Below are 24246 nucleotides of genomic sequence, written 5' to 3'. Positions count from 1 at the left end.
GGTGAGTGTGCAGTGGGTGTTAGCTGCAGAGTGTGCAGTGGGTGTTAGCTGTGAGTGTGCAGTAGGTGTAAGCTGCAGAGTGTGCAGTGGGTGTTAGCTGTGAGTGTGCAGTGGGTGCTAGCTGTGAGTGTACAGTGGGTGTAAGCTGTGAGTGTGTAGTGGGTGTTAGCTGTGAGTGTGCAGTGGGTGTTAGCTGTGAGTGTGCAGTGGGTGTTAGCTGTGAGTATGCAGTGGGTGCTTGCTGGTGGGTGTGCGTTGGGTGTAGCTGTGAGTGTGCAGTGGGTGTTAGCTGCAGAGTGTGCAGTGGGTGTTAGCTGGTGAATGTGCAGTGGGTGTTAGCTGTGAGTGTGCAGTGGGTGCTTGCTGGTGGGTGTGCGTTGGGTGTAGCTGTGAGTGTGCAGTGGGTGTTAGCTGCAGAGTGTGCAGTGGGTGTTAGCTGGTGAATGTGCAGTGGGTGTTAGCTATGAGTGTGAAGTGGGTGTTAGCTGTGGAGTATGCAGGGTGCTAACTGGTGAATGTGCAGTGGGTGTTAGCTGCAGAGTGTGCAGTGGGTGTTAACTATGAGTGTCCAGTGGGTGTTAGCTGTGAGTGTGCAGTGGGTGTTAGCTGCAGAGTGTGCAGTGGGTGTTAGCTTCAGAGTGTGCAGTGAGTGTTAGCTGGTGGATATGCAGTGAGTGTTAGCTGGTGAGTGTGCAGTGGGTGTTAGCTGTGAGTGTGCAGTGGGTGTTAGCTGCAGAGTGTGCAGTGGGTGTTAGCTGGTGGATGTGCAGTGGGTGTTAGCTGGTGAGTGTGCAGTGGGTGTTAGCTGCAGAATGTGCAGTGGGTGTTAGCTGGTGAGTGTGCAGTGGGTGTTAGCTGTGAGTGTGCATTGGGTATTGCTGGTGGGTGTGCAGTGGATGTTAGCTGGTGGATGTGCATGGGCACTAGCTGCTGGAAAGCGCTATTTGCACTATTTCTTCAAAAAAGAAATACATTTCTCACTTGTGGTTGAGGATGAATGGGAGGTTGTAGAGACGAGAGGAGATGTGAAACAAAGTCCAGAGAGCAGGCAAGTGAAAGGTCCCATGCCATAAGGCCCAGCTTAGCCCAGGCAGGATGGCAAGTAGGCAAGTGAAAGGTCCCTTAAGGCCCAGCTTAGCCCAGGCAGGATGGCATTCTGTTTCCAGTTGGTATGTACTATCCAGTTGTTGGGAAATCATTTCAGAGGTTTTTACTGAACTCAATCATCCATGTGAAGTCAGGGCACTTGAATGAGAAGTTGGGCTCCTGCGTTTAAACACTTGGTTATCGATTTGTTCCATTGCTTGGGAAGGAAATTGAACTTGTAGGGAAAGGAGCCTCCTGGAGGAAGTACAACTCTGGGAGAGCTTTGAGGTTTGATGTCCTGGCCTCACTTCCTGTTCAACCTGAGTCCTATGTGTGGATGAGATGAGAGGTCTCTGCTTTTGACTGGCAGCTTCCTTCCCAGGATGGACTCCAGTTCTCTGTAACTGCAAGCTAAACTTGCCCATTCTTCCCCACGTTGACTTTCCTGTCCTTTCCTATCTTAGCAACAGAAAAGTAACCCAAGCACAGAATATTCTTTATGAGTTGTTGCGTAATTGGAAACTGGATTACTAAGCTCTGAGCACTCTCTTTGCGGGACTTGGAACGAGCACAACATGTGACTGTTGACAACTGCTTTTCTTCTCAGTGCTTCCTACCTTCTCTGCAATCCTATGAGTTTATTTTCTTGCTCTTTCCAAGGATATAAAAATAGTTATGAGATTAAAGAATGGGGCCCTTCAGCCAGGCGTGGTGGTGCATGCCTTTAGTCCCAGCACTAGGGAGGCAGAGACAGGCAGATTTCTGAGTTTGAGGCCAGCCTGGTCTACAGGGTGAGTTTCAGGACAGCCAGGGCTACACAGAGAAACCCTGTCTCGAAACAAAAAAAACAAAAACAAAAACAGAAATTGAATGGGGCTCTTCACTCTCAAGTGATTTACTTACAGTTCTTAGAGGATAGTTACTTTTTTTTCCTCCAATTTTTATTAGGTATTTACTTCATTTACATTTCAAATGCTACCTGAAAGTCCCCTATACCCTACCCCCCACACACTCCCCTACCCACCCACTCCCACTTCTTGGCCCTGGTGGTCCCCTGTACTGGGACATATAAAGTTTGCAAGACCAAGGGGCCTCTCTTCCCAATGATGGCCGACTAGGCCATCTTCTGCTACATATGCAGCTAGAGTCAAGAGCTCTGGGGGTACTGGTTAGTTCATATTGTTGTTCCACCTATAGGGTTGCAGGCCCCTTCATCTCCTTGGGTACTTTCTCTAGCTCCTCCATTGGGGGCTCTGATAGTTACTTTTTAAAACCTTAGCTTCAAACCCACTTCTTCCAAAGATATCGGTGAATGCTTGAGGAACTCTCCTTTGCTGTCTACTTGTCACAGGTGAGGTAAAATTCCTCTCATAGCAACAGAAATGGCGAAGGATGGGTGGTCATGGAGTCCTGTTTACTTGACTTCTGTCCCACTTAGATGACTTCAGATATTCCAGTAATTTATTTGAGCGTCAGTAATCAGAACCATCATGCTGAATTACACTCAGAAGTGAAAGAGGGAGTCAGTGTTGGGGGAGCCAGATGTTACTCACTCTGTCCAATTCCCTTCAGCAGATGGGCTATAAAACGTCTGAGCTTTCAGCAGGGAGGCCCCAAAGCCTTTACCCAGCACAGCATACATTCAAGGTAGCAGCGAATCACAGACTCTAGACCCTAGATTTGTGGTTGCCACTGATCAAGGAAGAAATGTTTGTACAGAAGGCAAGGCTAATGATGACACCCTGTGAAGATGTGTGGCATCGTTATCCTGGGGTACACCGCACACTAAGCACATCATCATGACGGGAAAAGCCCTTATCATGCTTAATTTGGGTGAGATGCTTGGTTCCCACCTCCTCTTATTTGACAGCTTGATCTTCAGCTGGAGTGCAAGTCCTCTCAGCTCTGTCACACAAGGGGATGCTACAATGTTAGGTGATAGAATGTGGTACTTCTTGATGCTACCATTTTTGAAAAAACTGACTAAGCAATTTCCATGCTACTTGAAGACTCAAGATGGCTGAAAATTCAGTAAAAATCTTCAGTTTAAGAAATTGTCCTGGGCTAGGGCATGGCTCAGTGATTGCTCAACTATGAGGGCCTCAGTTATGCACTGAAGCTATACCAAGCTGGACATGGCTGTGTATCCTCCTTCCACGGTGAAATGGCTGTGTTTGTCTAGTAACTCCCCAGAAGCTTGGAGCTAAGCTGGTGTACGGAGACCCAACAGGAGACCCTGTCCCAGAGCAGGAGGGAGTATGGTTACAAGCAGCAGCTGAGGGTTTCTCTGATCTCCACATACACAAAATGTTCAGAACATCTGGATGGGTCACTAAATTCGAGATGCAATGACTTCTACAGAGTGTTTCTAGTTTTGAGGAATGAAAGCATACCACCAGTGAATCCAGAGAAGATTGTAGGGAAGGGCTTTGAAAAAAAAAAAGAAGAAGCCATTCTTAAAAAGCAATAATGGAAATTCTGTTAAAAACAATGCACAGACTCCCAGGTTACTTAAAACGCACAACAAACAATGGATGATTTTGTTTCTTAAAAACTAATTACACACTTTGAATTGAACTTAAATGCAAGTCATTAATGTGTTCTTGGAGTAATGAATTGCAAAGGCAATAACATTTTTTCCCGATTATTTACATTCCTTTGTTTAATAGCTTTATTTTATGCGTACATGTATATATATATGAGTGTATGTCACAGGTGTGTAGTGCCACAGAGGCCAGAAAAGGGTATTTGATTACTTGGAGCTAGAGTTACAGGTGGTTATGAGGCAACCAAGTCATGTTTTCTAGGAACGAAACTCTTGTCTCCTGTGAGGACAGGAGGAACTTTAAAGTGCTGAGCCATCTCTCCAGCCCTATATAATAGCTAAGGATTGATGGCCTATCTATCATCTATCTATCTATCTATCTATCTATCTATCTATCTATCTATCTATCTATCTATCTATCATGCATTTTTCAATCAATCATCCATCTACCTACCTATCATATAACAATCTATTGAATCATTACCTATGTGTCTACTTATGTATAAATTATATTTGTATATAAATTACATTTGTATACAAATTACAGTCACATATAAATTACCTTTATATAAATAAGCCTTGTAAAAATTTGATATTATAGTTTTTGGTTGATGAGTGCTTTTAAAATATTTGTTATTGTGGTTAAAATTAAGAATTATGTTCATATGCAAGATTTTTATATTAATAAAAATAAAATTGTTTATTTTAAATCAGTCTATGAAAGCAGGTAGCATATTTTTCCTAATTTTATTAGAACATGGTACACATGTTATAAACTTGAGTTATAAAGTTTACGACTCCATCAACCTACTCTACAAGTTGGTAAAGGCTTCATGCTGCTATTTCTCACAGGTGCATTATCGCCATGGGCCTTGACAGAAAACCATCTTCCACAAGACCTAAGAAGGAAAAGATTGCTGAGAAAAAGGAGGAGCCAGCAAAGAAGAGTCAGGGGAAACCGAGGAAGGACAGAACGACTGCACCATCGAAAAGGAACGAGATGGAGAGGAAAGAGTCCTGCATCTCAGCTGCCTTTTCAGCTGAGGAAATAAAATTAGGGGTCAAAGAAGTGAGGACGGCTATTGAGGAAATGGAATGGAAGGGCAAGTCAGGACAAGACGCCTGGGAAGAGGACCAGGACAACGCTGTTAAATACGGTAACCCAGAGCGGGCTTCCCTTGTCGTTATAGCTGTCTCAAGTCTTCATAGTAACCTGTGCACTGTAGATTAGCTGTAATCTGTAGGCAGCCACAGCCTACTTCTTTCACTTTGTCCCGTGCTGTTTTGAGGGGAGGCTTCCTGGCTTCGTGAGTGTGGAGGTGCTTGCTACAGGTATGAAGATATAAGGAAGTTTCTGTCCTGCTTGCCAGAGCCAAGATTCACACCCATAGAGATCATTTGACCAAACAAATAAAATTGTGTCTATTTATATAGTTTTTGGACATGGTTGCAGGAGTGACATTGGTTGTCCATTTTGGGTTTGGTAAGTACAATATTCATGATCATTTGGAGCTAGGACTTACATTCTAACCGCAGCTTGTATTCAGTTAGAAGCCCTAGAGTCTGTATATTCTGTTTCTCTACCTTTTCCTCCCTCTTTCGTCTCCCTCTTCCCTTCTTGACTCCTCTCTCTACACATCCATATGCACACAGATGCAAGCACACTGAGAGACATACACTCACACACCTGCGCAGTGTAACCTAAAGTGATAGTAACAAGAATAATGTTGCCAGGCTCTGAGCAGTGCGTGTTGCCAGACACTTTCCCCACTCCCTCCCCTCACTCTCACCTACATGGAAGCATGCTCCTCTCTCCATTTTACAGTTGGAAACAGGTCTCACTCATGCGTAGGCAGCATAGCAGAATTCCAATTCGTACCCATGTGGCTCTATTTTCAAACTATTGAATCGTTCACTCTGTACCAGTGTTCTCAGCTAGTACTAGGCCACTTATGATAGTGTGTTCCCTTACTTCTTGAACACAAAGGCTGGATTAGTGGAGCAGTAGCCACAGGTTCACATTCTCTATGGAAGTTCTGGCTTCAGAATCCTCTTTCTTACATTATGCGGCTGGACAAGAGTTTCAGAAATCCTGGAGAAAGGCCAGCGTTCTGGGTCTCGTGTGTTGATGACAGAGATAATGTGGCTATTTCACTCCTAATGCTGGAACCCCACTCTCTTCTCTTTATGATCTGCCCTAGCTTTTTTCCTGCTCTGGATGGGGAATTTTAATCTATCAGGCATCATTGCAGCAATGGCATAGAGTTACGTCCCAGTGCTTTCTCTCATAAGACATGGGGCTTGAAAAGGATGGGCAAGGGGAGGCTTCACTGCTTTCCCTTGTTTTCCTTTCACCAACATGGTTGTGCTGTGACAGTGGCCTTTACCTCGAGGTTGCTAGGCTTTAACTGCCAATTCCATGAAGACCCCAGGAGAACTGGCAGCAAGTCACACCTCTCTACATGGCCTTGGCTGATCACATAGCCGGAGCGGTGTTAGGAGAGATTCTCGCAGATGTAGTGCTCCACATCTGTTCACCCAGTGCCCCTCCTCTTAAGTGGGTATTTGAGATAACAATCTAACTGAAGAACTTGGGATAGGAGAGCAGACCTTATGCAAGGAAGGATGCTCAAACACTTAACCACCAGGTCATTCCCATTTAAGCCATGAGTAGGTGACACAAAGGTCACCTTCTTATGTTCCAATGAAAACGGAAGGCTGGTGGCTGATGGAGGACTGAGCTTTCCTAGGGGTGATGAGAGGTTAGCACAGTGCTCTGGCAGGGTTGAATTTTCAAAAATAAGATGCAGGGCTATTTCTGTTTTCCTTGGATGCCCCTTTCCTGTCCCTGGCCTGACTGTGGCCACTGTGCTGGTTTAGAGTGAGGTCCTCTAGTAACCTGTAAAGTGCTCCCAAACAACAGCACTTTAATGTGATTTGTCCCATTTGTCCCATTTAAGACCAGCTCTTCCACCGCCCTTGACAACCTTGTTAGTGCTGAGTCATATGCTCCCGATGACCTATAGCTCACGATTTGGGTTGAGTATTGCTGCTTCTAATACCACAGCTTTGTGCTAGCCATGACATGGATGAAGAAGCTGAACCAGCAGCTAGCAGGTTCAGTGAGAGACCCTGTCTCAAAGGATAAAGATGGAGAGCAAGAAGGGATGACGAGGAAGAGAGATAGAGGAGGATACCTGCCATCTACATGCAAGTGCAAGTAGTGCACAAATTCACACATGTGTACGTAGACACACATGTGCCCACACATGTGAACAACCACACATGTGCATATCTACACATATGTGTGTGCACAGCCACACACATGTGCACACTACACACACTTGCACACATACACATGCACACATACACTCACATGCATACATGTAGGCACAGCCACACAATGCACATACACTTGTGCACAGACATACACATACTTACACACACACACACACACACACACACACACACACACACACACAGATACACTAATCTGACTTCTAATATTTCTTTGATCTCATTTCACTTAGGTTTACTCTTCATCTGTGGAGCTTTGTCCCAAAGTGTTCTGCCAATGTCTAAAGCCACAGATCATGATGAATCCTGTACACATTTTTAAATATACATACATTCATATAACAAAATGTAGTTCATAAATTAGTCACGGAAGATTAATAGCAATAACTCCTACAACAGGATAACTATGAGAACACATGGTGAGGGTAGAGCTGAGGGTTAGCTCAGTGGTACTAAGCTTACTTAGCACTCACAAGACCCTGAGCTCAGCCTCCAGAGGACGGGTGGATTCTCTAGTAATAGTTATATTTTTAATTATAGTTTAACTTCTAGGAATTCCCATGTATTATTTTCTGACTGCATTTGAGCATGGGAGAGTGAAAGCACACACAGTTAAACCAAGGATAAAGCAGGAGCTGCCCTTGGTACCATTTCACATAATTAATGATGAATTCTAACTAAAAACCCACATTGTGAACACTCACATGTCAAAGGTAACCGCAGAGACTGCTGCAGATAGTGAGTGCACTATTTACCTACATCATATTTCCTTAACAAAGACTGGAGATTCCTTGGTGGCTGGAATTATATTACCATCATGTCTTCTTTTGAAACTTTATACTCTTTTACATAGAAATTTCTGAATTAAAGCTTATTAGTGATCAGTTATGAAGTTTCCTTGGGGGCTGGAGAGATGGCCCAGCTGTTAAAAGTGCTGGCTGCTCTTCCAGGGTACCCAGGTTCAGCTCTCACCACCTACATTGGTGGCTCACAACAACTTAAGTCCAACTGTAGAGGATCTAATGCTCCCTATGACTTCTGTAGACACCTGCACATGCGACACACACACATGTGACACACACATAACACAATATACACATGTGACACACACACGTGACTCATACATGATACATACATGTGACACACATGACATATACATGTGACACAACACAACATGATACAACACATGACACACCATGACACGTGATGTGTGTCACATACACGACACAAATGTGTGACACAAACACATGACACACACATAAAAATAAAATCTTATAGAGAGAAATTGCCCTGTAACTTGCCCAGCAGTGTTTGAATATTAATCACCTTACTCTCTTAGCATTTACTCTGTTGTTGAAATGTAAGCTAAATCCTGCACTCTGCCATTTCTTCTATGGTGTTGTTTCCTGACATGTGCCATCCTGAGATGGCAGATTTCACGTTAGCCATCTTGGTGTGTCCACTTTATTCTTATTTTTACCTTACTCTTGTTTTCACAAAGGAGACATTTTCTGTGGATAGGAAACTCGTTTCTTTGATTGCAGAGGGTGGGCAGTTCTCAAGTCCATTACCCAGGAGGCCCCACTGCAGAAGAGCCGAAGTGTCTAGTAACTAAAACACACAAAAATTGGGAACCTTTTATTTCCTTCTATCTTTTAGCTTGAGGATAATTGTTTACTTGCTTAATTGGTTCTGCATGAGAGCCTGTTGCTGTCTGTCTTCAGTCTGCTGTCACTTTGAGATTTTAAGTTTGGGTGGTGAATTAAGAGGAAACAATTAAATATGAAAGGTGAAAAATTATAACCACGAGAGACAGCTGGAGTTTATACGATGTGACAATTTGCTTTCCCTGGTACAAATTTGCTCTGTCCCTGTAGGGAATGAAGTAAATTTGAGGCTGTGACAGCGATGTTCTATTTCGTAGAGTTTTTATTCTTGAGTTGTAATTATTCTCTGCATTGTAGGAATGAACACTTTACATGGTTTCTGTTCTGGCTTAGCTCTAAAATCATCTTTAGAGCTTTGCTCATTGTCCATTCGGCTCTCAACATGCTATTCACAGGCTATCTCTCAGGTCCTTTGGATGTGATTAATTGAATTTTTCCACTTCACTATTAATTAGAGTGATATCCAAATATTTTGAACAATCTTCATATGAAATATGACCTCACTGGGTCTCTAGATTAACTTCTATTATTGTAATCCTGTTTTCCTCATTTTTAATTTACTTCTAATTTATTCTTTCATATAAAGCTTCCCCTTTTCCATTTGGTCACCGTGGGTAATGGTGTCCATTTGTAAATGAGCCTTTATTAGCTTCCAGCCTTGTCATTTTGGGCTTCATTTCTTTTTGTGCTGTTGTGTGTAGCTGATTGCAGTCTCTGACCATTGACTATTAGTCATCCCTGTTTCATAAATGTGTTAAAAAGCAGCAGAGAAAGACCCAGGAGCCAGAGGACAATGGAGCCAGAGATCCCATTAGAGTAAAGTAGTTGACGCTCCCAGGCTTCTGTCTTCATTGTTACACTGAAGCTTCTTCTTTCAGACTATGAAGAAGATTTTGAGGTAGATGATGACAAACAGGATGAGAAGGTGGATGAAGATGAGGACCCGGCTGATGACCAGATGAGTGGAGGATCCAAGACACCCACCGGAAGTGAAAAAGACAACCGAAACCCCGAAAAGATTGAAACCTCTTCAGAGAAGGGCGTAGCTGCCCGTGACAGTGAGAACGAGGATACCGGATGCTCGGACAGTGAAGAGGATGACAGACAAGGCAGGTGGCAGAGTGTGGTACACTGTGAGGGGAGCTCACCTTTCCTTTTAAGGAAGACAGATGTGTGACTACCTAACCCAAGAGTCCCAGCCAGCCACCCCTCAGTGCACTTCTGAATTGCAGAGTTGTTTCTTAGCCAGCTTGTTTTCCCTAGTTTGGGGAACTTTAGCAAGATGTCAGATTAGGCTTGTGGTGACTTAGGTTCTGTCTAGTTAAAAAGTTACTACATCCTTTGATCTCAAAATATTTCAGTACACACACACACACACACACACACACATATGCCCACACATGTCTACACACAAAGTAGCTCCTGTAAAAGGCTTGGGTGGTTTCCAGAAAGATAGTGAGGCAGGCTGACCTTTTGGGTAACAGATTTATTGGAAGTGTTACTAATACCATTGAGATAAAGTCCACAGTGTGGCAGGAGTTCTGAGTGAAGGTCCCCTCACAGTTTCCAGGGATCCTAGGTCATATGATTCGTGGGTAACACCTGATACCTGCCCGCAGCCAGACTGACTCTGATTCCTGGCTCAGACAGCGGGAGGAAGGACAACTTTTCAGCCCATTAGTGTGTCCATGGTACTGCACATGCTGCCATGCTCCCTGTGCTCCTGATTGCACTGGGAATCCTAAAAACTCCTTGGGACATTGAAACTGACAGAGAGAGGCTCATAGGCAGGCTGTATCAGTTGGGTGCCTGTCATTTCCCTGTGACAGTGAGAATGGCAGGGTCAGCTCTGAGGGTAGAGAATGAAGCTGCTGCATGTGAACCTGGCCTGAGGAGACCCTAACCCAAGCTCAGCAGCTTCTGTTTACAAAATGGGTTCTAATAGCTTTGGGTACTTGTCTCTTTTTATTTCTTTTTAATTCTGCCATGATCAGAGGATGTAGACCTACTAAGTTCATAGAACAGTCTGTGGCTTCTTTAAAATCTTTCAGCTTAAGACAGCTGTAAGTGTTCAAAGGAAAAATAAAGGTCATTTTTTGGCAGGAAAGGACTTTTTAAAAGATTGTAATTGACTTACATTTGTCTATTTTGTTGGATACTCATATTTGGTTTATGATCTGTGGCCTTTGTCTGAAAATTTTCTCTTGGCACTTCATGGTTTTTATCAATAATAATAACAATAATTCTTACATATTTAAGTCTGCATGGCTCTGAAATTTATAACTTGAGAATTAGGTCACATTTGGTGACTTTTTGAATTGACAACTTTTTAAAATATTCTTTTTTATTCCAGAGTATTTTCTACATAAAATTACCAAATCTTGAATTTGGGAATTATTTAGATAGTCTAAAAGGAATTAAGTAATCGGTTTCATTCTTGGAAAATATTTAGTTAACAATTCCACGTTCTTAAACTACAATGTAAGAAAACTTGTTCTAATATTTAATGTATGTGTATTTAAAGCAAACCCAGGAGATTTATGTAGGGTAAAAGAGAAAATGGTTTTGTTTCAAAACCAAAATGGGTTCATGAGTATGACAACAACAACATATTTAAACTAAACTCTTCAATGGCTAAGGTAAGGAGTAAATGAAACATAATTTTAAAAATCAGAATGAAGTTAACTCAGCACATTTGCAAATGAGATCAACATTCATATTTATTACAATGTCAAACATTACAGTATCTTAATATAGTGAAATATTCTATAATTTCTGTTATTCACACTTTATATTTCTTACACTAAATATGTGTAGTAGGTAAGATCTCTTCTCAATTCGAATACACATGCTGGAGCAGTTTAGTTTATATTTCTTTGTGACACAAAACTAAATTAGTCAATATAAAAAGTGTCATAGAAAAGAATTCACCTCATTCAATATTCTTAAGGAAATTATCCATGGGATTTATTAATAAACTGATTGAAAATGTATTTGGGTATAAATATAAGTGGCTCAGAATACACGTGGCTTGGGTTTTCATGCCTGTTGTAATAGTGGGAGATTATGAAGCTGTGGATATCACAAAGATTCTGTGAAGTCCTTGGCTATCAATTATCTGAGTTTTACACTTTCTGGAGATCACATAGATTTTCATCTGTGTATGTGTGTGTGTGTGTGTGTGTGTCTATGTGTGTGTGTATGTATGTGTGTATGTGTGTTTGTGTGTATGTGTGTGTATGTATGTATGTGTATGTGTGTGTGTGTGTATGCGTGTGTATGTGTGTGTGTGTGTGTGGGTGTATGTGTATATGTATATATTCACAAAGAGCAGGATACAGGAAGTACTTGCCTTTTTTCAAAGGGAAAGCTTTGATTATTTGTACCATAATTACTGAATAACCAAGGGTTGGGAAACTTTGATGCCAATGCCACTGCCAGTCCCTGACTGGAAAGGCATGCTGTGGAGGCAGGGAGGCACGGAGGCGGTGCCGTAGCTCGTGAGCTGATTCCTGTCTATTAGAATCCTTTTATGTGCTGAGCCCCACACTAAATATGCTGCATGAACTCGTCATTTACCCCAAACAACCTGAAGAGCAATTACATTCCCCTTTATCTACATTTCACAATACATAAGCTTGCAAATAGCGAAATTAAATAATGCCAAAGCCAGTACATAGCCAGAAAGAACTGCCATACAGTTCCTATTATAACCAAACCTCAAAACCTGGACTTTGTCGGAAACATACATTTTCAAAATCCAAAAATATCCATGTACCTAAAATTCGAACAGCCTTTCAACCCAAATGAAAAGAAGTTGTTTCTTTTCTGGGGCGTCTGTAGCTCAGAGGCCTTTTGAATTTCCACTAACTCTAGTTTCTCATTTAGCCCGTTTTGTTTTTGCAAAAGAGAAATAAATAATGATCAGTTTCTAAGTCTTGCTAGATTGGCATTTGTCTCCATGCATAGATGTCCCTCCTCATTCCTAAGCTTTGTAAGGTCTCCTCCTAGTGATTCTGCTTTCCGGGGCAGCCTGAGCTAAGCCTCTAAGCCCTATCCTGTAGTGGGTCAGTTTTCAGACATTTCCATGTATTAAGTTTTGTTTCTGAAATTAGCCAAACTCATAGCAAACAAAACGATGCGAAGGAGGCCAGGATGTGGTGTTGTTTTGCTTTTCTTCTCATAGGGATAGTATCACAAGAGGTTTTGTAGCATACCTTCCAAAGTACCTCAAGTACTCTTGTGATCTCTGATCGATGTTCATGATATGTGGTTCTTGGTATAGTCATTGAAAAAGTTATGTAGAATTCCCGTTATTACATAGAGGCAAAATATGCAATGTTTTAATATGGTTGTAGTCATAGTCATTTCACAAATACTGGAAATTTATGACTCAGAATTGAACTTGCCATCTATTAGTTCTTCTCATTTCAATAATGGACTTATCCAAGTACCCTTTCAAAGACATCTTTGCATCCTGGCTGTGCACATACACTGCCACCTCAGCAGTGCCCTGAAATATAATCTCACCACTTGTCTGTTCCCAGGATGTCTCTCCTGTCTCCTGACCCTTTATTTTAATCATGTTTCTTTGTGATGTTCAACAGTATGCCTGATAGTATGAGAAGTATAAGAGTTAGTGATTTTATTTGGCTAGTACATAGCATTTATTAAAAATGACAATATCATGGTGGATTTCATGGAAAATACAGCATTTCACCTACGAATGTGTGAGAAGCATAGCTTAGGCATTGAATCCCAGACACCCATTCATCCCTTTTATTGACATGATTAAGAAGCTTGCTGTTCATGTTTGGATGTGTTTCATTTGAACCTGCCTGCACCTGTTCCCAGGGGCAAACAATTGCCCAGACTGTCACTCTCATGGCAAGTCAGCCCTGTTTAAACTGCCAGCTAACACTTGCACTAGCGCACTTTGATGAACACATTTTTGTGGCCCATGAGTGATAAAGAATAGCCGACTAAGAGAGGACCCTGCTCCAGGAATGATGTGTGCAGTTTCCTGCCATTTAAGAGGAATGACAGCTCTGCTCTCTGCATTTGTGCTTGCAACCCCGGACACTAATTTACCAGCAGAAAATGTATTGTCAAAGATGGATGCTGTAGTTCTGATGGGAAAACACAGTATGACTAGGAATACACTTTTCATGGGCACTTTGGGTAACAATGCCTGTGAAGAGGTAAAGGCTAATTGCTCAGGAGAGGGAAGGGAGGGACATCAAAGAGAGGCAAGAGATCAAGGGACGGACAGTGTTGGTTCTCAGACTGCTAAAAGAGCCAGACTGGAAGCATCTTTTTTCTTCTAAGAAAGCATTCATTTGCGTATTTTTCAATCTGATGAAGTACATGTCATAGACCTAAAAATCTCAGAGTCACAAAATATTCAATTTACTTGACATCAAGAGTTCTACCGGTTTTGGATTTTACTTAACTTGAATGTATTTTTTGAGAGTTTCATATGTCCACACTATGCATTTTGATCATACTGGTTTGACTATGTATGAACTTGAAGAGAGGCACATGGCAAGGTCGCCTTCTATACTGACATTGTATTGGGCATGCTGTCATGTACTGAGCTCACAGTATATTGTGCCCACGTTCGGATGGGGGAGAACCATAAGCAGAATATCCATGATGGATGGAAAGACTTTATTTGTAATCTTTGCATATTTATTTAATTTACGTGTTTGGATGTTTGCCTCCATGTATGTAGGTACATGGTGCATGTGATTTTTGCCTGTGGAGACAAGAAAAGGCTTTGGATGCCCTGTAACTGGAATTATAATCACTTCTAAGTGGGTGCTGGGAACAAAAAACCCAAAAGCTCTGCAAGAACAGCAAGTGCTTCTACCTGCTGAACCACCTCTCTGGTCACAGTTAGTCATTTCTTAATAACATGGTTCCTGGAGTAGGAATTCACAGATTAAAAAAAAAAAACTGGTTAAATTCACCATTGAGTAGTTTACACAAAAATAACATCAAGTTAATTCTTTCTTTATAGTTTTGACTTTTCAAGGCATAATCTCACTGTGTTTCTAAGGCTAGCCTTGAACTTGAGGTCCTTTTGACTCAGCCTCTCACATTCTGGAAACAGAAGCACGGGCCACAGTACCTGTCTTCACTACACTCCTGGACCTGGATGGTACAAGTAGTGATTCTGTGACTTAGTACAGTTCCAAAGGAAGCTTGATTGACCAGATCAGTATACAAATACATAAAGGTATAGAATGGTGGAATGGTGTGACTTGTGATTGTTCTAATCTCAATGCTGTATTCACTACGAGGCTTAGCAGGTTCAACTAGACAGTGCAAAGGTGGCTACACACCCTGGGGCCCTTTCTTCCTGTTGTAGCTGTATTGTCAGCAGATATGTCCTTATAAGGTAATGTATACATTTATCTCACTGGTGGATTGAAATAAGTGAGTGATAAATATTTTTTGGTGATCATATGCCTGCTTTTAGGACAAATGATTAGCTCATATATTAGTTTAATTTGTATTTCCACATTTTAAATTCTCTATTCATTCTAAAACAGTGGGTTTCAACATGTAGGTCAGGGCATGTGATATCATGCATGTCAGATATTCATATTATGATTCATGAAGTAGCCATGAGAACAATTTTATGAGCTTCACCACAACATGAGGAAATGTATTAAAGGGTTGCAGTGTTAGGAAGGTTAAGAACCACTGTTCTAGAATGTTCATTAAGTATCAATTACTTGTCTCATTAGGTATTGTCTGTGGAGAGTTCACCTGAATCCTGATACCTGGTATGAGATATAATAGTTCACAAACTAATGAGTATCCAAGTGTCATATATGTATGACATATATGTGTGCATGATACATGTAACCATATGTCCTGGACACTGATGAAGAAGATAAAAAAGTGTCATTCATCAAGACTTCTTAAACTTAGTAATAAGAAAGATGCCATTAGTATCACAGCTGAAAGAGCTGTGGGCTTTACTGGGTTGGGCTCCATGGACTTGATATAAAATTTTAATCAAAATTAATTAAGATATCTTAGATTCTAGCTTAAACAACAACAGAACAAGGTAAAAACCAGGACTATAAGGAACTAGCAAATTTTAAAGCATGCTCCGTACTGAGGAGAGGGGATTGTTGAAAACCCAGCTGGCTCTTGCCCCCGGTTTAAGACAGACCGTGCAGGTCCTGATGGTAAGGCAGCAACCCTTTCTGAGAGGTCTCCATGGTGCTGCTAGGGAAGTAAACAAACACCAGGTATACAGTGCAGTCATCCATCTCCTCTGCAAATGAGAGCCAATAGATAGTCACCCAAGAAAGTGCACTCTATACAGAGGCCAAGGCACTGCTTTCTTTCCTTTGTAGAATATTTCTGGGCACATGGGATGCTCTCAGCATTTATGGGTGGTGAGTCCATGTAGTTAGTTGATATTGTTAATGACACAGAAAAAAGAGAGATGGTGACTGAATGGATGTCCAGGGGAAAGCAATGATTCTGCTAGGGGCTGGGATCAGTGGGGAACATGCAGTCGGCTTTGGCAGAATCTCAGACACCGAGGATGCATCCTTTCCTGCCCAAGGAAACCAGGAGCAGGGTCCTTGAACCACAGCACTGGGGTGGGGGAGACTTTGTGGGACAGAGTCAGGCAGGAGGCTGTTGCTTTACTATCTGCCTCCTGTAGCCTTTCTATTCTAATGACAGTTTCAAATATGTCCTCAAGATTGCTTTATATGGACGTTTGTTTTAAAAAAATAAATTTTGCTTAATTTCTAAAATAAAATAAAATGAAAAAAAAAAAAAAACCACACACAACTCATGGTGGAAATCCCATTGCATGATCCTGAAGCTTTTTCTCTGGGCCCCATGTTACCCCAGGGTCTGTATAGAAATGGGAACAAGGAGTGAGCGTGAGTGTAAATTACATCAGGAGATGAAGGAGACATTTGGAAACGGAAATGAGTTTGTATCAGATGTTAGGTCTGCTTGCCACTTTGAGGTCTCTCAGTTCCCCTTCTTTATTTACTGACCTTACTCAAAATTGAACCATGATGAGCTGTCAGCCTTTTGAAATCAGATAATACACCTAATAGAAGCTACTAAAGAATGATCGGGGGGGGGGGGTGGCTATTTATTATCATGTGAATGATTCACTGAGCCCGAAGTGGGAATCATCCTACCAATAGATACCCGGTCATTACATGCAGTTCTGGGGTCTCTAAGCCAGCTAAGCATCATGTCTCAGCTCACGGTGCATCAGATAGAGTCATCCATGGGACCACTAATACGTATGAGTTGTTCCTCTTTAAAATTGTGTGAAGCATTTACAAGAGCTGCTGAGTGTTAGACTCAAAGTTTTTGGATTGGTACAAATAAGAGAGGTCGGTCCTCTTGAATTCTGGATGGCAGGTGCAGATGTAGAAGGGAGAACAGGGAGCCAACGGTCCAGACGAGGGCTCTCTTGAGGTATTGAGATGAGATGAATGGCACTTAAAAGGGCCTGCTGCTTAAAGAAACCATTCGAGCCTCACTTGTGCCTTCTTGGAAGTGTTGGTATGTCTCCATGGCTGTACTTAGAATGTGAAAATGAGCCACTGGGAGCTGGAAGAGCCAAGAGGGACAGGAGGAGGAAGGAAAGGCTGGTGGTTTTATTTAGTTAGTTTTCATCATTAGCTCCACACTAGCTGACATAGTGTCTGTAGCTGTCACATAGTGATAGACGAATCAGCAAGTGAACTGGAAACCTAGGAAGCCCTGGATGCACTTGATAGAGTCTATACTAATGTGTGGTCCCTGATGCCCCACCGAGGGAAAGTATTTATAAAATGATTTCAGAGCAATTGTTTTAGAAAGCAAACATTAACTTTGTATTTCTCTCATCTGAAGTAATGTTATGAAAGCAGGGACTTTTTACACAGTGCCTCTTCCTTATAGATATTCAACATGTGTGTGAATTCTTGGGAGCTTCCACAAGTCTTGTTGGGTTCAGGTGCAAGCTATTTTTGACTACTATATGTTTCATATATATATATGAAAATCTGTGACTCCATCTGGGAGTTCAGCTTGGGCCTCTGTTTTTGCTCTGTGGTCTGCTTCCTGGTTTCTGTCTCTTGTGTTCTTCATGGATTGCCTTGGGCTACTGGAATTTCTTCACCCTTGGGCATAAAATGCCCAGAGAAACCAGGGAGTTCATATCTTCCTAGGGTTGCTCACAGCCAATATCGCACTGGTTCAAAGTGTGAAACCCCAGCTCCCTGTTACTTTTATTATTTCCTTTTAGGACAGCTCTCCCTTCTGAAGTTCCCATGGTTTCAGTTGAGCTGTCCCTTGAGACAGATCTTACTATCTCCCATCCTTGTCTGGCTTCCTAATTCCCCTAAGACTTCCTCCTGGAGCTTGTACTCCATGTCTTCTTTGTGGGCAGCTTCCTTTTAAGATCTTGCTTAGAGTGACTCTAAGAAGGGAGTATCTACTTATACACAGACCCTAAAACCATTAACACCTACCTACTTTGTAAATGCAGAGATAGTACCCAGACACCAGAGCGTTCTAGGATGGTATATTTTAAAGTAGATAAAATAATTGAAATTACTGATGTGGTTAACCAGGAGAGGAAGGAAATGTGTGTTCTTATAAAAAACAAACCATTATTCAAAATTTCCAATAACAAAAATATATATAGCCGTTCTAGAGGTTCACAGAGACAAGTCAAACCTGGAGTTGGTTTTCAGTTAAATGTGGTCTATTAAAAATCTTTCGTTGTTCATAAGCTGAATATGGGGCACAGGTGTAGGAGCATCACTTGGGAGGTAGAAGCTGGACACTTGGAGAATGAAGGCAGTGCAGGAGACTCCATGTCAAAATAACAAGAGAAAACAAAACAAAACAAAGCAACAAAGACCCCCATAAAAAAAAACCTTGGTGGTTTATAGATCATTTTTTCTTTTATTATGATAATACAGAATGCATTGAGAAAGTGAACAATTTCCCCTAACGTTTGTTACAGATTTTATATGGTTATTTCCCAATATAGCTCCATGTCAGCTGATAAATTCAGAATATAACAAAAATGTTATCATTTTTTTTGTTTTTGTAGATGTTAAAACCATGTCATCAATCTCATCTAGAAGTCACCCCTACTCTAGCGAAAGTGAAGATGATTCTACAGAGGTGGGTGGGGAAGCCGACTCTGTCAGCCAAGGGGGAAGTTCCAGAAGTTCCTCTTCTCAGGATCTGAGGGAAAATGATGACCCAGGAAAACCACACTTTCCAATCGAGAAGTACTTGGAAACTGAGATCGAAGAGCAAGAAATCACCGAGGGGCATAACGGACCTTGGTTGACCGAGCTCAGCGGTATGCATGTTACTGAGGGAAAACCAACTATGGGAATCCAAGCTTTATCGGAGAGTGAACACAGGGTGGCTTCTTCAGAGGTGAGGGCTAAGAGTCAGCTCCAGAAGGAAGCAGGCCTCCCTGGGGTGGAAGAAGAGGGTAAGTACAGCCCATGAGGTGACATGCCGCTGTACCTGTGCATGGAAGCTGATTTGGTCATTGCTACTGCCAGAGCAATTGGCTGGATGATTCTGGAAGGATTCTTTATTTCCCTTTCTTCTTGTCACAGAATTACACATGTATTTTCAGCTTGCTATTTCCCTTCTATTGCATTTTAAAAATCACTTCATCATTCTTAAATAGCTTGTTTCCTATTTTCTGTAAATTCCTTCCTATGATAATTCTATCTCAAGAATCAAATAAAACGCAATGCATGTATAAAGTCAAAGATTTGTCTGGCCTTTTAGAGATTAATACTAACATTGCTCTTTGTTCTGAGTCATGTATACATTTGTATGTGCATAGCTCACATGGATGGTGCTCAGCATGTCTTATGCATGACTGTACATTGGATATGAACTCACTACATCTCAAGCACTGCCATCTCTGTTCTAGGGGAAGCAGCTATTTCTTAAGAGGGTTACACTGCTGAGAACTGAACAGCCAAGGGCATTCTGCATTGGGTCAGGTGGGGTGGTTCTAGAGTTTCTAGAGACTTCTATTATGTCCCTGTCACTGTAACTTAGATTTGATAAAAATATGAAGATCCTCCAAGATATTTCAATTTCACTCTTAAATATTTCCTGACTCTGAGCTCTTTCACCATCCTGGGGGTTCCAGGGTACATGGGCAGGTCCTGTTTGAAGAGGCACATTTAGGATGTAGGGCAGCATGTCCCCAGGACCACAGATGCATGGGCAGCCATAGGCTGCTGTCACCTCTCAGAAGCAAGTAGGGGACTGAGCTGAGTGTGTAGACAGGTGAACTATACCTGCCTGACAGCTGCTTCTCAAAGAGCACCCTGAACTCTACCAGACCTCCAGGTCCTGCCCTTCCCTGGTTTCCCCTCCCCCTGACTATGCCACAGCCATTCTTCAGGGTTCCACAATAAATTTGTTTCACATTTTAATATTACAAAGTCCAGCTATTTTTTTAAACTTCGAGTCCTATTAATTGCTATACTTTTTAGATCTTTAAAAGTAGGAATAGTTTGTACTGAACAGTTATCTTCCTGTTGAACTGTTAATGCAATCTTGTAGTGTATCATGGTAGTATAGTCAAAACAAATGTGTAAAGGAAACTCCTACCAGAACATGTTAAGAAGGGTCAACGACAGGGCTAAGGTCATTAACTACATATAAAATCAGAGAGATGAGAAGAAATCAAAAATGATGAAATTACATTATAATCTCAAGATCTTTTTAAAAAGGAAAGCAAGGTTTCATGAGGACTGTGTTAAGGCTGGATTCAAGTTTAAAGGTGGGGACACAAGGCAAGGTGCTCTGGATGTGTGGGGGCACAAGGCAAAGTGATCTGGATTGGTGATCTACACAGGGACATGACCTGCAAGTACGCCCTCAAAAGTAGGTAGTATAAGCTAAAAATGGATTTTTATACTTTTAAATGGTCCAAAAGACCAGAGGGATTTAGTTTCTTAGGCCTATCAATCTTGGCCCTCAAATTATTCTACAAAGAGTACTGACATTTCAAAAGGATTTGTCTTATGCAGACTAAAATTTCTATTAAAATATTCTTGAAACACTTTGATAAAAATAATTAAAATCTTTGATCTTGGATTTAGTCATTATATTCTGGCATAGTATAACAGATCTGAGAAATTTAGCAAGTTATTAACAAGGAAGGCTGACATGTGGGCTGAGGACACAGCTTAATGGTACAGAGCTTGCCCAGAGCATGGCTCTGGATTTGAGCTCCAGCATTGGAAAAACACACAGATGTAACATTGATTTTTGTCATTATTTTAATTTCAGAAAACTGGTTATTTATCTTTTTAAAAATTAGCATGCAAAGTATTAGAATTCATTATGATATTTGCATGTGCAATTTGTATTTGTTGACAGTTTTTCCCCCATCCTGGATCCTTTCTCCCTTTTTCTGCCTAAGCCCAGAACCCACTCCATGTTTTGATGGCACACATGTTCTCTTAGCAGCTTGCTCCAGTCTCCCTTTCCCTCGGGGTTTGATGAACTGTGTCTACACTCACACTTGTGTATACTCTTGACTTTATTGCTTTACTGCAATTCAAACAAAGTGATATATGGACTGTTTTTAGGATAATATTTGTTTTGAAAGTTCTTTCAGTGTTAAATCACATATATTTGGGAAAAAATGAGTGTCTGGGATTAAGGGTGATGGTTTGAGGAAAGCCCACTGTGGTTGCAGTGGAGTTGGAGAATCCTGCCACTCGGCAGATCTGCACTCTCAGGGAATCCAGAACCACCCTAGAAACTGTTCCCTTTCTGTGGCCCACAATACACAATACAGTTGCATAGTATAAATATCAGCAAGGTGGTCGAGTTTCTCTGTTCCTTAAGATGAGCAGAAGGCCATCTCATACTTAAGAGATTCATAACATGGGTAAAATATATACTTAATGTCAAGTTATTGTATATATGAACAACATATATGTGTATATATGTGCATACATTTTATGTTGCTGCTGTGTGTAGATACATACATACACATATTTCTAAGTGATACATCTTTCAAGGACAGTATACATATTATACATATTAATGCAATGTATAGGAACATAATATATTTAAATAAGTATTATCTTTAACTTTAATATTACTGCTATAATAATATACTGTTATAATAAAGTCTAATAGACTAGACTTAATGTCTGAGATAACATACTAACTGTGCAATGCTTCTTGGATGAAAATCAGAGCCCTGTAGAGTTAAAACCACCATAAAGGATGACTTGCATTGATTCTGGACGCTTGAGGAAAATTCAGTCTCTTCTCTTCTCCAGTTTCCCATTTAACTTGGGTCAATCTCTTATCAGCTTCATTTCAAATCCTGCTGTACCATCTCTAAGTCTTTCTTCCTTCAGACTTTTTCTCCCCTAGCCATGCCTCATCTATCTCCTGCCCCTCTGCCTCTGTCTCATAAGTGCACATAGGTGCACAACAGACTCCTCCCATCAAGGCTCTTTGTCATGTTTGCAATGCCAAGTGATACTCATAGACTTGGAAGATAAGGACATGGCTTTTTAAGCAGGCAAAACTACTCCATGTTCCAAATATTCCAAACAAATTAAGCATGCATGAATCACTTGACATGGGCAATAAGCAGCCGAAAGTAGAACTTAGAGTAAATAACTCATCCTATAAATACCACATATCAAAATATATGACAGAAAGGGCCAAGTTATTTGAAATATTTGAAGCATAAGTTTTGACCTGTATTTATTTAAGTAGATAAGTTTTGAAAAATAAGGTTCTATAAAATGGATTGTAATATGCTGATGAAGAAAGTAACTGATGATGAGCATATCAGTAGATGTTATACCTCACGTTTTAGAAATGATAAGTATATTTGTTTATTATTTTCTCTATATAGTAGCAAATATTTTTACTTGATATCTCTAATTTCACAAATGTTTTGTTATCTTTTTATTAATATAGGCTTGTCACTAGATGGCAAGGGATAAGCTTTTATCTTTGTTAAGCTTTAAAGCATGAGCTAAGTTTAATTTTAATGTTTGTTTTTCATTAATTTTTGTATAATACACATGGAATAACATCTATAAATAAAGTTTACATATTTTTCATGCATTTTAAATGCAAATTTTCTTTCAATGTTCTGTCAGATTTTAAATGTTCAAACTGACACTTTATAGTTAATTGTCATATTTTATAAATTTAGAAAGTACTTCTAAAGCATGGTCTGCCTTATGTTTCAATGTGTGGCCGCAATCACTCCGCTGTGGCCTTGAGGAGGCATTCTGGGGTTTCCTCAGAAGCTAACCACTTCCCTACTGCTGAATGCTTATAGTTTTCCATTTCATTATTATAGATTTTAAATATTGACTACGATTAATATTACTTTAATGTTTGATTACCCAATTTATTTCAAATTCACAAATTTTTCCTTAGGATAGGTTATATGAAATTCCTGGATAAAACGTTGCAGATTTTCCATGGGTCTTTATAAACTTTTTTTCTCACTTACAAACAATTGGCTCAAAGTTGAACTATCACAGGGAGGTGGGCAGGGCGAGAGTCAAAGCTTATTCTGCACAGCTTCCCGCCATTCTCATGTGTGTAGCTGTGGCTAACAAAACATTCATGATCCTAGAAAATTTACAGAGATATATATACAGATTGTGAACATAATATAAGGGAAGAATAGTTTTCTGTTAGCTACAATATAAAATATAAAAGGCTTACAGAAGTAAGTTCTGGTGTGTGTGTGTGTGTGTGTGTGTGTTTGTGTTGCTGGGAACTGAACCTAGGGACTTGAGTTTGTGCTCCATCAATATCTGCAGCTTTATTTTGTATTTTTATGTGTAGATTAAAAATAAATAAGGTAAAATTTGGTTTGTAATTATGTGCACAGGACACAAAAGGACTGAATGGAAAACAAACCTTCTGAGCTGAGGTCTAAGTATAAAGTCTGAACGACTGTGGAAGCACTCAAGGTCTGTTCCAGTAAATCCCTCTGCCACTGTGCACCAGGCATATGCTTTCTGTCAAACACTGTTCCTGGTGTGAATATCATGAAGTCCATGACTATACAAAGCTTGAAATCAGGGAGGAAATAGGTTTAACAAATGGAAAGTAAGCATGGTGGGTTATCAGGGGGCACAGACCTGATTATCTAGGGGATGCCTTTGAGGGCTGGCCTCTCTGCAGATAGAACATTTGAGCAGAGGTCATGATGCAGGGCAGAGGTCATGATGCAGGGCAGAGGTCATGATGCAGGGCAGAGGTCATGATGCAGGGCAGAGGTCATGATGCAGGGCAGAGGTCATGATGCAGGGCAGAGGTCATGATGCAGGGCAGAGGTCATGATGCAGGGCAGAGGTCATGATGCAGGGCAGAGGTCATGATGCAGGGCAGAGGTCATGATGCAGGGCAGAGGGCATGATGCAGGGAAGAGGTCATGATGCAGGGCAGAGGTCATGATGCAGGGCAGAGGTCATGATGCAGGGCAGAGGTCATGATGCAGGGCAGAGGTCATGATGCAGGGCAGAGGTCATGATGCAGGGCAGAGGTCATGATGCAGGGCAGAGGGCATGATGCAGGGCAGAGGGCAGCAACTCTATCACCTGCAGAAGA

The 24246-nt window shown here is 41.1% G+C and overlaps 1 protein-coding gene across 1 annotated transcript in view; it reads left to right on the top strand.

The window, feature by feature from the left end:
- Nucleotides 1-24246, top strand: part of Erich3 (glutamate rich 3) — a 103288-nt gene that overhangs the window by 65824 nt on the left and 13218 nt on the right. The window contains exons 10-12 of the mRNA XM_029475551.2: nucleotides 4484-4788; nucleotides 9474-9704; nucleotides 18701-19096. Of these exons, the coding sequence (XP_029331411.2) occupies nucleotides 4484-4788; nucleotides 9474-9704; nucleotides 18701-19096 (932 nt within the window). The remainder of the gene's footprint in view (nucleotides 1-4483; nucleotides 4789-9473; nucleotides 9705-18700; nucleotides 19097-24246) is intronic.

Source organism: Mus caroli, unplaced genomic scaffold (genome assembly GCF_978045245.1).
Source record: "Mus caroli unplaced genomic scaffold, Mus_caroli_1 scaffold_3, whole genome shotgun sequence".
NCBI classification, from domain to species: domain Eukaryota; kingdom Metazoa; phylum Chordata; class Mammalia; order Rodentia; family Muridae; genus Mus; species Mus caroli.
Note: the sequence above shows the minus strand (reverse complement) of the source record. Positions and strands in the feature narration are given on the sequence as shown.